Raw genomic sequence first — 18,431 nt, forward strand, 5'->3', positions numbered from 1 at the left:
ATTGTTGTTACATCACAATGCAAAACATAAATTTGCAAAGAACAACATAAATAATAATACATCACAACTAATTAAACTAATACATAACAATGCAAAATAAATAACATTGTTCAATATTTTCTGATTATGCACCCAGCTTTGATGATTCATTTTCTGGAGTAGTTTCTGTGCAGCAGCTTGATTTACGTGTGTTGATATCTTGGACAAACTGTACAGCCATGCACCTTAGACGCATTCCTCCAAACCAGACATAAAAATACTCGCAACAACTGTATAAACTAAACCCAAAGTTGCTTGGGCCAGCATTTGGTCAACTCTAACTTACTTGTGTCATTGTTTTAAGAAAATACTGACAACAAAATGGAATGAAAAAGAAGCAAAAGCCTGGCTAGCTACTAAGATATAAACAAGAAGTAACCCCAATAAGCTGGGTCAATTCCTTCAATAAAGAGAACCCTTGGGATATGCATCCAACACTCATAATAAACATAGATAAACTTTAAAGCTTAGCTAAATTAAATTACCCCAAGATTGCTCCCCTATCACTACCAGAAGCCTCTCCTGGTTAAAACCCAGAAGCAATGACCAGCTTGTTCATCACAGCATTGTCACAATAGACTAGTTCTGTAGTGGTGATCTAGACTACCCAATCTAAATATTATTCATTTACAAAATGAAATTACAAGTTTTGAAGTCTACAAAGATTGTTCTCTATTCAATTGATTTTTCGTAAAGAAGTCAAGACCATTGTTATTTAGATTCATTACTCTTATATTTCCATTGTTATGCGTCTGGGAACAAATATGATACCTCTTTCTAACATTCTCGAAGATTGTTGAAGCAATTCCCCGTTGGCTCAGAAGAAAATCAAACAACCAAAGCAAAGGTACTAATAGCTTGATTCTCCAATCATCTACAATTGCCTTATTGTTCATGCCACCAGCACAATTTAGCAGTACAAGCCCTTGAACTAGGCTTCTGCTAGATTCTAATCAGAGATGATAAAACAGAATGAGACAAACCACATATCATATCTAAGAGCCAACCAGGTTTAATGATTATCATTGCAGAATTGACAAGGATTCTTTCTGCACCCACAAAAGGGTAGAGCTTAACTGAGGCAGCAATTACGCAAGCAAGACTTCCAACAGAGTTGCCAACCAGTACAGTTGGCTTTTGAACAATTTCTTTCAGGAAGTCCAATATCAACTGTTTAAAATTAGTTAACGTTTAAGAGGCTAAACTCACAATGCTAAAGGGTTGACATACACACATACATACATACATACATACATATAGGCCCATAAAATTCAAGTTTAAGCTTCAAGATATAAGTAGACCTGAGCCCATGTTTCCATAGTATAGTTAAAGCCTGCTGGTTTATCAGAAGCACCAAAGCCAAGAAGGTCAATGGCATATACAGTGGAATTCTAAGCCAACGTCCCAATATTTCTGGAGGAACCTCAACCACAGGTTAGTGAAAAATGTGAGATCCGGTACTTCAGAAATTTTATATTACAGAACTTTTATATACACTAATGTAAATGCAAAAGACAATATTCTGCACTTTAAAAAACAAAATGAGTAGGTTTCTATTTCAAAGCAAGGCTAAAGAAACTGCTCAAGGCTCAACCCTGAAATTCGTGGCTCAATACAAATAGCTCATTCATCCATAGCAAAATAACAGAAACCAAAATAGCTTATTCATCTAAAACAACAGAAATAGCTCATTCTTCCTTCCTAACCCAAATAACATAAACGAATTTAGCTCAAAGCAAGGTTTAAGTTTCACAGCGAAGGCATTACCGGTAAGATAAACTATTCCATTTCCAACGTAGGGGGCAGGGTGATTGAGGTTTAGTAAATAAGTAAAAAATTATTATAAATCCCATAATAAAATCAGATCCTCTATCATTTTTATTCCACAGTGAAGCAACACCAACCAAATCAAAGCAAGAAAAATTTCTGATCACACACTACCATAGATCGAGTGGTAGGGTTTGGGATGTTACCCTGTTGCTGGGATCAGATCTGGAGAGAAGCTATGAAGCAGGAGCTGCGAACGCGGGAAATTACTGCCAAGGAGAGAAGCTATGAAGCAGAAGCCGCTGGAAAGAGCTCTGAAGTGGAAAAATTTACCAAACTCAAGATGCTGAACGAGGATAGTCATCCCGAATCAAAACAAAACCACACAACCTCAACAAAATGAAAGAAAAAGGCAGAAAACCCTAAGTATAAAGAAAGGTACCTTAAGAGCTTTGAGAGAGAGAGAGCCTTCGATAGTAGCCTCCGCGTGTCTCACCCAGATGCGCGACGCTTCTCTTTCGAAGCTTGGAGAAGACGAGAAAGCTGCAAACCTAAGCGAGAGAGAAACGGGTTCGAGAATGAGGAGAAGCGGATTCGAGAATGCGGTTTTTTCTTTTTAAAGGACCCGGTTACGGATAACCGGGTCACATAACCGGATCCTGAATATTTTAACCGCCCGGGTGTAATCCGGGCGGATAACCGCCCGGATGCACCTGGATTTCCGGGTTTCGGACCGGATCCAGAAAAAACCCGAACCGGTTGAACACCCTTAGCTGACGTGGTTGTCTGCCACATCACTTTTATTTAAAAAAAAAAAGTAAAACAAAGGAAATGAGAAAATAAAAAGACTAGAACCTTCTCGTATAAATAGGGCTTTTGCGATATTTTTGCTCTTGCTTTTTCTTCGATTCATTACAAACAAGGGAGACGACGGCGTAGACAGATAGCTTTCGAAAGAAATTGAAGCATTTGAGATAAGCAGCCGATATTACCTTCAACTCCATATATGATATTCTATGGCTCTGTATTGATTATATATTCTCTCAGTCCGACCACTAATTTTCACTGGGCGAAAAAGATGATGAAAAGTCTCCTTTTGGATTGGGCATTGCAAACAACGATGCAGATACTAGAAACAAACGGGGGTAACCAGTAATATAAGTGTGGGTAGCTCAAACCAGAAGGCATTCATTCCAATATATATAGCATGCATAATAGTAATATGAGCTTGAAGCAAAGTTATCACCTTCCAGGTAAGAAGTTATGAACTATATATACAGCAATTCCAAACAATCGGCCCAAAGAAATGCCAGTTAAGCGAATAATGAATGGGGAAATGTTTTTTTTTTAGGAAATAGATAATTTTGCATATAAAACCTAAATGTAGAGATGAATATAAACACCAAGACCATAGAGAAAAATCAAACTCCATTTCTCTCATTTTCATTCATTATTCCATTCCTTTGTCTGAATTAGATAGCTAGCCATATTTCTATCTTTCACAAGTCAGGAATTTAAAATACAAAAGATAAATAAGTCTGGGCAATGGGTTCACAAATGGGAGAAAGAGATGGGAAAATTGGGTGGGAATATAAGTCTGGGCTGCTCGAAATGGGGCGCCGTGTTTTGTCCATTTTGAATGAAACGGTTCGTTTCATTTTTGTCTACGTGGGCGCCGACTACGCAACGGTTCCCCCACCTGACTGCAATAAGAGTTTTTCATTAAAAAAATATATAAGCAAATTTCAATCCCAAATTATATTTTTTTGTTGTTGACCGAAATTACTATATATTCTCAAAAATTAAAATTTCTTTGTTAAAAGATATTATTCTAATTATGACCTATTTATTTTTCTCTATATAGGAAATTTGAAATTTTTTATTCTAATTATAAATTAGAATAATTTTGATTATTGTAATAGATAAATTATAATTATATGTATTAAAAGTGTGGTAGATATTTTTTTCCCAATTTATTAGTTTTGAATTTCCTAATAAAATCCCAAACCGCCACACTATTCTTTTTTTTTTTTTTTTTTTAAGAAAGCAAGTTCATAGATAAACTAAGTAATTACAAGATACTAGATTTATTGGGTGTGAGTCCCCAACAATCATCCCAAAATAAACAAATGCAACACAAGTGAAATAGAAAAAGAGAGATTCGGAACCAAAATTGGCTCCCACCCATTTTCTACTAAGAGAAAGCCGCTTGAAACGGTTTTAGCATAGTCTGATAAACAGACTGTGACTAAAAGTCATAGTGAATCAATGTGTGTTCATCTTGTTTGTCTGGATTGGCTATATGAGACTTCCACGACCACTTTGTCTTGATCATTGGTTAGGAAAAGTAAGAACATAAGAACGTAGCAATCGGAGGATGCGTCGATACGCCGGCATAGGACCTTCACTATCTGTCGAGGTGCATGTGGTTCACGCGCCACTCTAGGAAATAAAGTGGTAATCAGATTTGAGAGATCCGAAGCCACTGATCTCAGTGGTGCTGCGCGTGACGGTGGCAAACTCTCCCTGGCATGGCAGCGCGTTCAACTCACTCACGGTATGAGCCACGCGTGAGACTCACGCGCTACTCCTTTGATTAGTTTTCTTTTGCCGTCTGATAGATCGGTGGCTGGAAAATCTACTGGCCAAACGCATGGTGGTCGTAGGAGGCCGGTAGATAGTAGATCAACGTATCTTGGTGCTACGGATGGAAAACAATGGAAAAATTAGAAGAAAATACTATAAACAGCTCCAACGTTGGCCGGACAGAAGGAGGGAGGGAGCAGCCGAAACTCTAAAGAGATGGGGTTTTTTCTTTTTTCTTTTTTTATTTCTTTCTTTCAAACTATTCAATACTCCAAAAAATATCAATTTCTTTATAAAAATATATTATTCTAATTATGACTTATTGATTATTTTATCTATTAAGAAAATCGAAATATTTGTGCCGTAATTATGTATTCCAATAAAATTGAATATTGTAATATAAAATTATATTTATTCAAAAACTTGAATGTCTTTTTTTCCTTCAATATTTTTAATTCAAATTACTGCACATCTATTTGTGCATTAATGTTATGAATTTTTAATTCAAATTACTGATGAAGACGTAAAGGAGAACATGGGCTGTCAGAAGCCTTCAGTCTGTGTCTGAAAAGATGGATGGTTACATCCATCTACAGTGCACATATGAGATGAGTTTTTAAAAACTGAACTAACGTGCATTTGGATACATGGATGAAACCAGACATATAACTGGGATGAGATAGTTTGTATCTTATCCTTGTATCCAAATTGGGCCCAATTGTATTCCATTAACTTAAATTTCTCGGTCTATTTTTATGATGACATATTATAATAAAATTATAGGAAAATGATATATACAGTTTTAGAGTTTGCAAGTTGTGAGACTCGTAGAAGAAACCCAAGTGGTTAAGTCGCATAGTAACTTCTCAAACTTATAAAGTTTGTAACTTCCATTTGAAATCTTTTAAGATGAAAGGAATAATGAGTTTATCACATTTGGGGCTCCTACTTTTAAGGAAACAAAACAAGGTGCCATGTGGCAACCATGTGTCTCCTATGTGGTGAAGCCTAGAGTGCCATGTGGCTACCCTAAGAGTGATTAGGGTTCACCCAATTGGATGACTATGACACATCACTTAAGATGCATGATATTTGGCACCCACTTAGACCCATGCTATCTTGCCACATCACCAAGACTTGCCATGTCATGTGGTCCCACCACCTGCACTTGATGTCACTTCCACATCAACTTCTCTGAAAACTTTTTCACACCATCTTATACAACCCTCAAGTCAAGTTCATTGGTTAGCGCCATGTGTTTTACATTAAGAACACTTTGACCTATGAGAGACCAAACCCCATGCAATGTTATCTCCCCTTCGGTTGTGCGCCCCATCCCACCTGCAGGCTGCAACTCTCTTTTTTATTAATTTATTTTTATGTCTTACATGCTCACATTCCATCATACACTTGTACGGTCTATTTAACTCACAAGAGGAAGCCGTCAAAATTCATGCATTGGAGTATAAACACACTCTCCTCTCCTCCCCCAACTAGCGACACATCCACACTCCTTTTCCCTCTTCATTTTAGTTTCTTCTCTGAAGCATTTCTCTTTCTCTTTTGTTTCGGTTGCTCCCTTCCCATAGAAATCAAGAAACTTTTGTTAACTCATCACCAACATAGCTAGTCGAGACACTTAAACCCACACCACACCGAAGGCTCCTCTCCACTGCCCAAACTTAGACATTTGCTGATTTCTAAGTTCTAAAGGTATGAAATCTCTTTGATTTTGTTATACCCTTTGAACTCTTGGATGCTTACTTGTGATTGTGGTTTTGAATAAATCTTGGTGGTTGAGTACATGGATGTAACACTCTGTCCCTCTAAGGCTCGTAAAACTAGAGGAAAGATGCTACAACTTTAAAAACATACCTTTATTGTGCTAAGCATAAGCGATTTCATAAATACTAGAATTTCACTAAATACTTTACTACTAGAAATCTCTCAAAATAAACATTTATTCCATAGCACTTATTTAAAAAAAAAATAGTCTATTTTGTGCTACACATTACGAAAACAAAATCATTTAAATGTAAAGATAAAGTAAAAATCATCTCTCAAAGCCTAGAGCCTCATTGTTAATGTCGCCCTCTTATATTGCTTCCTCGCCTGCAACATCCTCAAAACCTTGCTCACATGGGTGGAAAAAATATTAAAAAAACTCAAATGAGTCGAATACTTAGTAAGAATCACATAATGCAGTAAACATAATATATACATAAAGTTTTAGTTAACATTAACATTCTTAATAAGTATTATCTTTAAGCATACATAAAATATTTACCATAGAGTATATAGAAAATATAACAGTACTTTTCTCAACCTTGACCATTAACTTTCTTTTGTTACCTTAACCTCATCCTTAGTAGTTATTTACACAATGTTAACCTCCGTGTATTAGAGTTAGTGACCCTTGTGATAAATGGTTCTTTTCGTAGCTAGTGGATAAGAACTGAATCTTAGGAATGGGTTATCACTACGTGTGACGCCCCCTAAGTTCGCTTAGGATTTGAAGGAGTTTGAAGTTTCGGGACATGCAACACAAGATTATATACCCCCGTTCATAAAAGTTAAGAACGCAATGCACCTAACATGCTTATAACAATATGTAGTAAATGCAGTGGATAGTTTTTTTGAGCATACACAATGTACTAGAATGTTAATCCCAAAACATAAAAACTTTTCCCTTAATATTCACATATCGTCATATCATCCATCCAATAAGTCTGTAATAAAAACAACGTAGTACTAGAGATAGATCTCCATAGTTACAAACATAAAATAAAAATAAACTAAACACCAAGTTGCTCATGCAACTCGACTATAAGCTACACAATAATATTTAGGAACTGGAGGATTGACTCTAAGAGCTCATTGAGACTCCTCCTCGGCCTACTCAACCTCGTCCAGTCAATCATGCGCTGTTCCTCTACTCCCCAACACATTGTCTATCATTCTGGGGGGGAATGGTAGTTGAAACTGTCACTATGAATTTATAAAATCTCAACAACTAAAGCTACTAAACTACCAATAGTATAGATAAGCATGTATAACAATAATATGATATGTATGCTTGACAAACATGAACTTGCTTATGGATGACATGACTTAGAAACATCGTAACTTGACATGGACATCGCATACTTGCTTGCGTGAACATGAAACACTCATTCTTATACTTGTTTGTGTTAATGGACGCTCCATGGTTTCCCATCAACTGTGTGCTCCTGCCAGTACCACATCACATCACAGGTCTTTGTACCAGTTATGAGTACGTCATAATGAAGGTTTTACCCAAAGGCAATTACATAGCTTGTACTTGTAGCATGTTTTGGCACCCATTGGCGTTTGATGCCTGACTTCGCTCCGGAAACCAGTTACTTAGGTCTCATTCGAAGTCTGTTAATTGTACTTTGTTAACCTAGGGGATTTCACTCCATTTCAAATACCCTAGAGTGGATATGAGAGTTCCACTAAGATAACTTCACATCCTAGCATTTGGAGTCGTGATAAAACAAAATGGCTCATGTATGACTTAAAAATATTTTTGTGACATACTTGAATGCTTATGGCATGTAACAGATAATCATGTAGTAGAATAAGATACATGGCATTCATGGTATGTAACAACATGTAACAGATAATCATGTAGCATAATAAGATGACATGGCATTCATGACATGTAACAGATAATCATATAGCAGAATAAGATAACATGGCATGACATATTATAAAAAAAAATTAAATAGGTATAAATAAAGCATGAATATAATTAATGCAACCTACCACCTTACATATATAAAAATACTACAAATTAAAAGCTAACTTACAGAATGTTATGTGTAACGTAAGTGTAGCATAAGCTAAAATGAGATATATTCTAAGTTATAATTTCTCAACTAATCCTCATAAAAATAGAATTTACTAACTTTGAGCTTAATTTGTAAAATTACCCTTTAACTTTTAAAAAATTACAAATTATCCCCTAAACTTAAGGAAATTGCAAACAGGCCCAAAAAATTATTAAGATTTACATACCACATGTAAATTTCATCCTAAGATCAAATATGGGCTTAGAATTCATAAAAACTAAACCCTACTACAAGAACTCCTCTAGGCCGATTCATACATAGGCTAAAAATGATGTTTTGCTTGCTACTTGGCCATTAATTACACCATCATCCTCTAGACCGATTCATACACACACACACACACACACTTTGGAAGAGACTTTATAGTTTACCATAAAGTGATGTGTAAAAGAACATATAGTCACTTACTTCGATGGCTCCTCGATCCTTCACATTTTTCGTCTCATGGTTCCTATTGGTGGCAAGTGTTTAATATTATTTACAAAGTGGGGCTAAGATTTTGTTGAGTGTCTAAATAAAATTTCTCTAAGCTAAGTTGGACATTCCACACTGTAATTTTGAAAACACTGATCTAGGTGCTAACACTTAGGCTACTATTCACTTTGAGAAAAATGTGAAAATAATTTTGCACCATAAAATCCTAAATATTCATATGAAACTAGGAGCGTACTTCGTTTCGCGAAATTCAACTCCTAATTGTTTCGAACAATTCAAAATGCGTTTTCAAACAAGCCTTATTCTAGAAATCGAAAATAATTTTATTGTGCCATAAAATCTTAAATATTCCTCTGAGGCTAATGGTGCAGAACTTTTCTTATTCTCACGCTTCTAAGTATTTCAAATAAATAAAATTACATCTTTGACACCACAATGAGTAGCTAACTAGTTATGTTGACAGACTAAAACTTATGTGATTGGGTCAATTCATGAAAACCATTGGTTCTTAAAGCATAAAGAAATTTCTCTATTGAATTTCTAGCATGCTGTTAATAAATCATAACTTATTTCATTCAACTTTTTTTTTTTTGTACTAGCTTATACACAAGTTACGACACCTCAAGATGCTTAAGTATTCAAGTGCGTCGCGGGATAGTTTGGGTACCAAGAGTACTTTAAGTATTCTCAGAATACTTCACTACTATTTATTATTTTATTATTATTTTTTACCTATTTTTTATTACTATTAATTACTTTTCATTTTTATTCAATATTCTATTATTACTTTTTCACTATTATTCACAAATATTTTCAACACTTCTAAGGTATTCTGCCCAAACGTACCACCGCGAACAATAAAGCTGGTTTGGATAGTGAGTTAAGATGAGATGAGTTGAGATGATTTGTGAATAGTAATGAAATACTTTAGTTGAAATGGAATGAGTTAGAAGTGGTTTGAGTTAAAATGTTTTATGGGGTTTTAGAAAATGAGAAAAAAAAAATTTAATAAAAAATATTATAAAGTTAAAATATTATTAAAATATATTTTTTATTTTAGGAATTAAAAATGTTGAATTGTATTTAATTTGTGTTTTGTTTAAAAGTTTGAGAAAATTATAATGATTAGATGTGAAAGTTAAAGATTTGAAATTGAAAAATGTTTATGTTTATGATGTTTGAATATTGAGATAAGTTCAGATGAGATAGAATAATGAGCTTTCATTATCCAAACCAGGCCATATGTTTACCATTTAAATAGACGTTCACATACAATTTAAAATGGAAAAAATATATTTATCATCACTTTTTTTATTATTCTCTTAATATCTTTGATGTGATATTAAATAATAAGTCTACAAATAAAACATAATAAATCATTTCAAATCATTTAATACCACACAAAAGCACGATGCTATACATAAAATGAAAAACGTGATTTCTCATTTATCAAACACAAAAAGATGGTCTTAAGGCAAAAGTGAAAGAGCCTCATTTTCTCACATTTTATAAATTTTAGATTTGTACTATACAAAAATTTTATCCTTTTATATCACTTAAAAAATATTTAAAAAATATGTGATATTATTTATTTATTTTTATATTTTATTAAATATAAAAATAAAATAATAAAATTATATATTTTTAAATAATACGCAAAATCTGGAGATTATATTTAGAATTTTTCTAAATTTTAACGCCTTATTTCCTTCGGTTCGGCCTCGCCAAGTCCAGTTGGTACCACTGCTAAATAGTACTACTACTTTTTTGCGGAGTAAATAGCAGTAGTAGTCCCACTGCCTGGAGTCGAAAACCCTCCTTAAGCCCTCATTTCAATTATGTTCCTCCAACGCACCACCCTTCCGTGGAAATCCCTTCACCTCCGACGATACACCCAATCAACCGCCGCAGCCGTTCTCCTCCACGACGCCGATTCCCCTCTGACCCTGCTGGAAGGGGAGGGGGAATCCTTCCCTCGCCCCGACCCCAAGTACGCCGAGACAATCGTCGCGATCCCTCGCTCCACCTCCGGGAAGAGCATCGCCGCCAAGGAGCGCAAGGCCGGGCGCCTTCCCAGCATAGTTTTTGAGCAGGAGGATGGCCAGCACGGCGGCAACAAGCGCCTCATCTCCGTCCAGATCAACCAGATCCGCAAGCTCGTCAACCACCTCGGCCGCATCTTCTTTCTCTCCAGACTCTTTGATCTCGAGGTCAGGTCTGCCGGCTTTGACTCCGACGACATTGTGGAGAAGGTCCGCGTTTTGCCTCGCAGGGTATTCTATTTCTCTCTTCCTTTCTTTGGGTGTTTGGTTTCCGATAAGTTTTGGGAAAATGTTTGACATTTCGAAGTTCAGCTTAGGGCTTGTTGTGTTCTGGAATTCCTCCATTTGAGATAGTTGTGGAAAAAATGAAATAAATTAAGACCAGTGGCTTTTGTTGAAAATATTTGGATTGTACCATCAAATATTTGGAACTTTATATTACAATTTTTACTTTATTTCCTATTCATATATTTGAGATTCCATCACTCAGGTGAAACAACATCGAGTAAGGACTGAATGGCATACATGGAATTTGTTGACCAAATCTAATAATCGAATGACTAGAGAATTTCATTTTACCTACTTATATGAAAAGAATTTCATTTACTACCTGGTCAGGGCATATGCTAGTCATGTTGCAGTGATTGAGTAGTCAGAAACAGAGTTAAGGGTTACATGGATATTCCATGAACACTGAATTTCTCTATTCTGCTTCATTTTAGATTTTTATGTCTAAACAGCAATATCATCTTGAAGGTCACCATTTAAGAATGAATGATGCTAGAAATTATACCACTGTCCAACCATTATCTCATTCTTCTAGCACTAGCAGAGAGGTTAGTAACCCTTGGTTTTTTTTATCTTCGTTAATAAGAATTGATCCAAGGCTTGAATTACCCGAGGTGCACTTGCGGAACACTTATTGCCGAGAGCCTGTGCACCCCTGGGATTACTTGGGACACTATTCCCGGACACCCGGTGCCAATAAAAAATAAAAATAAATAAAAGAATAAAAAGAATTGATTCAAGGGTTATTAAAATTTTCCACATCAATAGAGTTGGATAATGGTGAGGTAATTTCCTGATTTCTCTTTTAGGGAATAGTGAACTTGAAATGCAGGCCATCATGTGAACCATGCACACCATTAACTATGTAGGTGGTTCCAAAAAGAAATAGCATTTAACTTTGGGTGAATTCTTGCCTATATAAAAATAGGTGAATTCCTTGAAATATTTTAGGTTGACTAAATAGGGCCATCCAAAGTAGTTTCTTATTGTATGAAGTGTTTTTTTGTTTGTTTGTCATATGATATTCGGGCTCAATTTGGTTAATCTCTGGGTAATTGGCCAGCTTCATCTTCATGCTGCCACAGATGCACCACTCAATGTTACTTTCATTAGGGCCCCATCACATGCTTTCTTGAAAGTTGACGTTCCTCTTCTATTCAGAGGAGAAGATGTATCCCCTGGACTGAGGAAAGGTAAGCCAGCATGTAATTGCGCTTCTATTTACATGTCATATCCCAATTATGTCCTGACATGACCGAGTCGAAACAAGCTTTTATGTCTATAAATATGATCTTTTCTCTTGAATTATTGCCAATTTTCATGGGTCAGTTCTTTAATTTTGTTCTTTAATTTTCATTCTCTGCATCTGTTAGAGTATAGCAAAGCACTGGATGCTGAGTTTGGAAATATCAAAAAAAAATTTTGTTGCTGGTTTTTATCTGCTATGAATAACTAGTTTAGCAATGTGCTTAGGAAAAAAAAAACTAGTTTGGAGATATATGGTATTCCTGTTGTCTTAGCATTAAAACCATGAGGCTTATGCTGAGTGTTGATATTTATTAAATCCAAACGGTTTAAGAATTCATTTCTCACGAGTTTAGAGATTTGGTCCTAGGTACTCCCCTCCCTTCTTCTTTCCCTCCCCATACGCTCACATGCACTAAACATTTTTTTCATTTGGTTTTTCCCTCTATTCTATTATTTTCTAGAATTTTTTCTTCCCATTGTACCAAAATCCTCCTCAATTTAATATCTTGGTGTAGTCTATTTCTATATAATTGGGTGTAGTAGGTGGTTTTCTTTCACTGACCTTTTTTAATAAACTTAAAACCCAACTTTTGATTCTTTTTTAATAATCAATAAAATTTATTGGTCATCATAATTAGGCATAACTCACGTACATAGGTTGTATACAAGAGAGAAATACCTAATTACAACCTGCAGACAAAAACAGAAGCATACAAGTCATTAAAACAATCTCCCTCAAATACAATAGCCTTTGCCCAAAGTAACAAAGATTGTAAAAATAAGTCTCTAATCCCCCCCAATGATCGTTCTCTATTTTCCAAACATCTTCCATTCCTCTCATTCCATATAAGACATAGAGGCACCATCTTCCAAACATCCACTATTTGGCAATTTCCCCATATTCCACTCCAACAAGCCAAAAGATCCACCACTCTCTTAGGCATCACCCAAGCAATGTCCAGCCTTATATAAATTTCATCCCATAGAGCCCATGCCGCATCACAGTAGAGAAGAAGATGGTCTGTCGATTCGCCGTTCCGTTTACAAATAAAGCACCAATCTATTATGAAAAAACCACGCTTCCTCAACTTGTCTTATGTCTATGGTCAGAATTTTCCCATGAGGGCCAGCCAACCAAAAAATGCAACTTTTAGAGGCACTTTGCTTTTCCAAATGCGCTGCCAAGGGAAGACAATGGAAGGATGAGAAAACATAATATTATATAAGGATCTAACTGCAAAATTCTTGTTCTGTCGGTGCATCCACAGCAGTTTGTCCTCCACACTACAGTCCAAATTCAAAGCATACAAGGTGCTGTAAAAATCAGAAATGTCTCTCACTTCCCAGTCTTAAACTGCTCTGATAAATGTACATTCCACTGCAGCAGGCCATTCCAAGAAACCATATAATCAGCAACAGAAGCTTCAAATGTAATTCTGAAGAGAGAAGGATAAACCTCCTTTAAAGCAACGTCTCTGCACCAAACATCACCCGAGAATCTGACCCTAGTACCGTGCCCCGCCACAAATATGAAATTACGAATGAAATCCTCCCAGCCCTTCCTTATAAATTTCCATACTCCCACACCATACGATCCACGCACTTCATTAGAAATCCAACCTCCCCAAGGTGCTCCCAAATTTAGCATCAACCACTATCCTCCATAAAGCATCTCTTTCTTGGTGGTACTGCCACAACCATTTCCCAAGCAAGGCCTTATTGAAAATAATCAACTTTCTAAGTCCCAACCCTCCACGAGAAAGGGGTGTACAAATCTTGTCCCATTTGATTAAATGGAACTTTTTCTCATCCCCCAATCCACCCCACAAAAAAAGCACGGAAGATTCTTTCCATCCTATTAGCCACTCCAACCGGAACCGGGAATAATGAAAGAAAGTACATGGGGGAGATTAGATAACGTACTCTTAATAAGGGTGATTCCAAGAAAGATGCATCATTTTCCAACCAGCCAATCTATTCTCAATTTTTTCAATGACACCAACCCAAATCACCTTGGATTTATGAAGAGCCCCCAATGGAAGGCCAAGGTACTTCATAGACAAAGAAGAAACCATAGAACCCAAGATTTCAGCCAAATCTCCAATATGATTTACCATGCCAACTGGTAGCAATTTTGATTTAGACAAGTTCACCTTTAGGCCGGAAACCGCTTCAAAGCAAAACAAGTGAGCTCTCAATGAACGAAATTGATTAGGATCCGGCTCACAAAGAATTAAGGTATCATCGGCAAAGAGTTGGGATACATTGACACTCCCAATAGAAGTACCACTGACTGAAGATCCAGACAAGAAAGACCCATCCACCTCAGCCTCCAACATGCTGCTCAATACATCCATAACTACTACAAAGAGTGAAGGAGTTAAAAGATCCCCTTGTCTCAAGCCACGGGAGCTGTTGAAGAAACCCTCGGGAGTGCGAACACCGAGAATTTGGCGGTAGTGATACAATACTCCATCCAATTGCACCACCTCTCCCCAAAGCCAAATCTGCCAAGAATATAGACCAGGAAGTCCCAGTTAACATGATCAAAAACCTTCTCCATATCTAATTTACAAAGAATACCTGGGCTCCAGATTTGATTCTACTATCCAAACATTCATTAGCAATGAGAGACGAATCCAAAATCTGTCTCCCCTTAACGAAAGCATTTTGTGGCTTCGAAATAATCTTTTCTATGACCGTGCTCATAAGATTGGCAAGAACCTTGGATAAGATCTTGTACACACCACTCACGAGGCTTATAGGGCGAAAATATTTTACCTCCACAGACTCTGCCTTCTTTGGAATGAGGGCTATGAAAGTTGCATCAAGGCTTTTCTCAAATTTTTCATATCTTTTGGAATTTATTTCACAGAATATTGTTAGATTGCAAACTTTCACTCTTGGAGGCATAGTTGGACGTAACGATAAAATGTGATTCCAGTTTTGTAATGGAGAGGGGTTAGAGCTGCTATATCACTTATAAGGAAAAAAAGAAAGAAAGAAAGATAAAGCGATGTTAAGAAGGTCCAACTATTCAGTTAGCAGATTCACTTTACATGTTAGCAGATCTACTTTTCCCGTTAAGAAGGTAAAGCGATGTAAGATGAGAAGTACAGACATACTACTGTCTACTGAGATCTTTAATGGATGGAAGTTTAATTTGATGACTCTTAAGAATTAATGTTCTCCTTTACAGTCAAGGTGACTCAGTCGATTTAACATGAACATGTGTCCCACCCTTTTTCAGGTGCAAACAAGCTTAGAGGATAGGTTTATCTTGTAGGTTTTTTGTTTTTTCCTCAAATACTCCTCGCTTGCAAGTGGTGATCATACTCCTGCTACATGATATATGTTTCCCATAATATTGCTCTAACTTATGGTGAACGCCAAATATGTTTAAATTCGTGTGGCAGGAGCTTATTTGAATACCATCAAGAGAACTGTCAAGTATCTGTGTCCAGCAGATGTGATTCCTCCTTATATTGATGTTGATCTGAGTGAAATGGACGTTGGCCAGAAGTTGGTAATGGGAGACCTAAAGGTTCATCCAGCCTTGAAGCTTCTTCAGTCAAAAGATGAGCCTGTTTGTAATATTGTGGGATCCAGGGTATCTGATCAAAAGAAATCTAAATAAACAGCTTCTCTTATTGAGGTTGATGGCCCCTTTATTTGTTTACAAAATTAGCCGCAGTCATCAGATATCGCTGAGCTAACATGTATCATCGACGTTTTGTTACAAATTTGTTGGTCGTAGTAGGGCGCATAAGGGCATGAAATGTGAACGTAAGCTCCACGACCCACCCCCTCTCACCTTTTCTTTTGATTTTCTTTCATTCTTCTCTTCTTCTTTTTCTCATTTTCATGCTGTTTTTTGGATTGAAATATTGTGGTGCAGTGGCGTTAAATGGATGTCATGGGGGATGGTCATTTTTGCTAGTTCTCTCTTCTTGTCTACCATTCTCTGTTGCCTCTCAGCTTGTTTATCAGATTATTAAGATAATCATGTCTCTATATTCATTCTCAAGTTAAATTATCTATTTAAAAAATAAAATCTTGAAAACTCAAAAACAAGTAATTTTAAATAAAAAGAGCAACCTTATTCAATATGGCAATTTTCATTTAATCATAATAAAAGTGGAGAGATGATGTGGGCTCACTCCAAACTCTTAGGTCTCGTTTGGTCATACAGATGAGAAAAAATGATATGGGAAATTTATGAATAAAAATAAAAAAGTGTGAATAATAGTGAAATGGTTTGAATTAAGATGTTTTATGCAGTTTTAAGAAATGAGAGAAAAAAGTTGAATAAAAATATTATAAAGTTAAAATATTGTTAGAATATAATTTTTTTAATATAATTTTTATCTTTGGATTTGAAGAAGTTAATTGTTTTTTGTGTTTTGTTTGGAAGTTCAATAAAATTGTAATGATTAGATAATGACTAAATGAAAAATTTTAAAATTTAAAATCAAAAAGTGTGTTTGAACGGTATTTGAATGTTGAGATGAGGTGGAATGAGGCGATACCATCTGTGAAACCATATGCTGCCTTAATATTCTAAATTATCTAATAATTATTGATAAGTCTTTCGTAATTTTTCAAACTAAAATGACCTTCATGTATTACAGGATTAGATGACGTTGCTTAACAAGAGTATAGGTTATAAATGTAGATGCTTTAGCTAGCAAATAAAAGAAAGAGATGCTTAAATGAGAAGAAAATAATGGTATAGAGGAGCCAAATAATAATAATAATAATGGTATAGAGAAACGAAGAAAATGTGTGAATGGAGTCTTATGGACCTTCCATGCAACGAGGACTTGTGTGTTTATATATTTATATGTATGTATATTACTAGCAGCGTAGTACAAAAATTAAAAAATTGGATTCCAATTCCGTACCATCGGAGTCGGAGTTCTGACAAAATGAAGTTAGAGTCAGATTTTTATTTATTTTTTAGTTGGACTCGAGACTATTGTCTGACCAACTCCGCTCGACTCCATCTCCAATACTTATATTGTACATAAGTTATAAAAAATATGTATTACTTATATATTGATCATGAATAATTATACACACATCATATTTCACAATAATATTTTAAGATGAAGGTATTTTTGTAAAATGATATTACTTTTATAAGTTATTTTACAAAAATATTCATAATTTAAAACATAATTGTGTAAAGTGTTGTGAAAAAGTGTTATATGTAAATCATTTTTCATTTATACTAATATAAAGTCTAAAAGTTATATAGTTAAATCCAATACTATACTAGTATGTGTTAATTATTATAAAATAATATACTTAATACTATAATATAAATAGACTAATAATTTAGTATATGTAAACATCATAAGTATTACTACCATACATAGTCAAGTATAGAATAAGTTAGGCACTAGTATAAAAATAAGTCTAGTATAATAAGTTAATAACATGTAATACTATAGTATAATGACATGTAATTAGACATTTATAAGTTTAGTATAAAAATAAGTTAGATACTATAGTTTATGTCTAATATAGAAATAAGTTAGATACAGTATAAAAATAAGTCTAGTGTAATAAGTTAATAACATGGAATACTATAGTATAATAACATGTAACTAGATACTAGTGAATTAGTATTTATTAATAATCAATACTACAATTAAATTTAGTATTTAGCACAACAAATGAAATGTTTTTTTTTTTTTTTTTTGAAGTTTTTTCATATAAAAAAATCTCTCCTTTTTTTTAATGTTTTTATTAAACTTGAAACTTGAAAGCCCACAAAAAATAATTTATTCTATGTAAAGTCTTGTTTAAAAGTAAGCTAAATATGAATAAAAAAAAACCTAAATTTAACTCTGCTCTGATAAATCGAAGTCAAAGTTGAAGTTCATATTCGAACTCTGACATGTCAGAGCTGGATTTAGGAGATACTAACTCTGATTCAGTCGGTGCTCACCTCTACTAGCAACCACAAAAATAAAAACAAATAAATAATAACAATAATAATAAAATCACAAATAAAACTTTCTTGTTTCTATATTTGTGGAGCGGTACCATTTCGTCTTTGTTTATGACAACTTTTCTTCATGCAAACCTTTATCAGGAATCCTTCTCTCAAAAACTGAAGGATGCAGAACATACATCTCTAAAG

At 35.0% G+C, this 18,431-nt stretch overlaps 1 protein-coding gene and 1 pseudogene across 3 annotated transcripts; one reads left to right on the forward strand and one right to left on the reverse strand.

The window, feature by feature from the left end:
• Nucleotides 1-695: 695 nt before the first annotated feature.
• Nucleotides 696-2,601, reverse strand: LOC108986185 (annotated as a pseudogene).
• Nucleotides 2,602-10,430: 7,829 nt separating this feature from the next.
• Nucleotides 10,431-16,237, forward strand: LOC108985168 (50S ribosomal protein L25-like). Of its 3 annotated transcripts, XR_001995143.2 has the most exons (4): nucleotides 10,433-10,975; nucleotides 12,096-12,225; nucleotides 15,697-16,066; nucleotides 16,179-16,237. XR_001995143.2 is itself a non-coding variant. In XM_035688965.1 (3 exons), the coding sequence occupies exons 1-3, from the start codon at nucleotides 10,541-10,543 to the stop codon at nucleotides 15,915-15,917; spliced, it is 765 nt and encodes a 254-aa protein (XP_035544858.1). In that variant the 5' UTR covers nucleotides 10,431-10,540; the 3' UTR covers nucleotides 15,918-16,237. The 3 variants fall into 3 exon arrangements, 2 of the variants coding, with proteins under 2 accessions (XP_035544858.1, XP_018812904.1); XM_035688965.1 differs by having other exon boundaries at nucleotides 10,431-10,954; nucleotides 15,697-16,237; XM_018957359.2 differs by having other exon boundaries at nucleotides 15,697-16,237.
• The last annotated feature ends 2,194 nt before the right edge of the window (nucleotides 16,238-18,431 follow it).

This window comes from Juglans regia, chromosome 3, assembly GCF_001411555.2.
Source record: "Juglans regia cultivar Chandler chromosome 3, Walnut 2.0, whole genome shotgun sequence".
Taxonomy (NCBI): domain Eukaryota; kingdom Viridiplantae; phylum Streptophyta; class Magnoliopsida; order Fagales; family Juglandaceae; genus Juglans; species Juglans regia.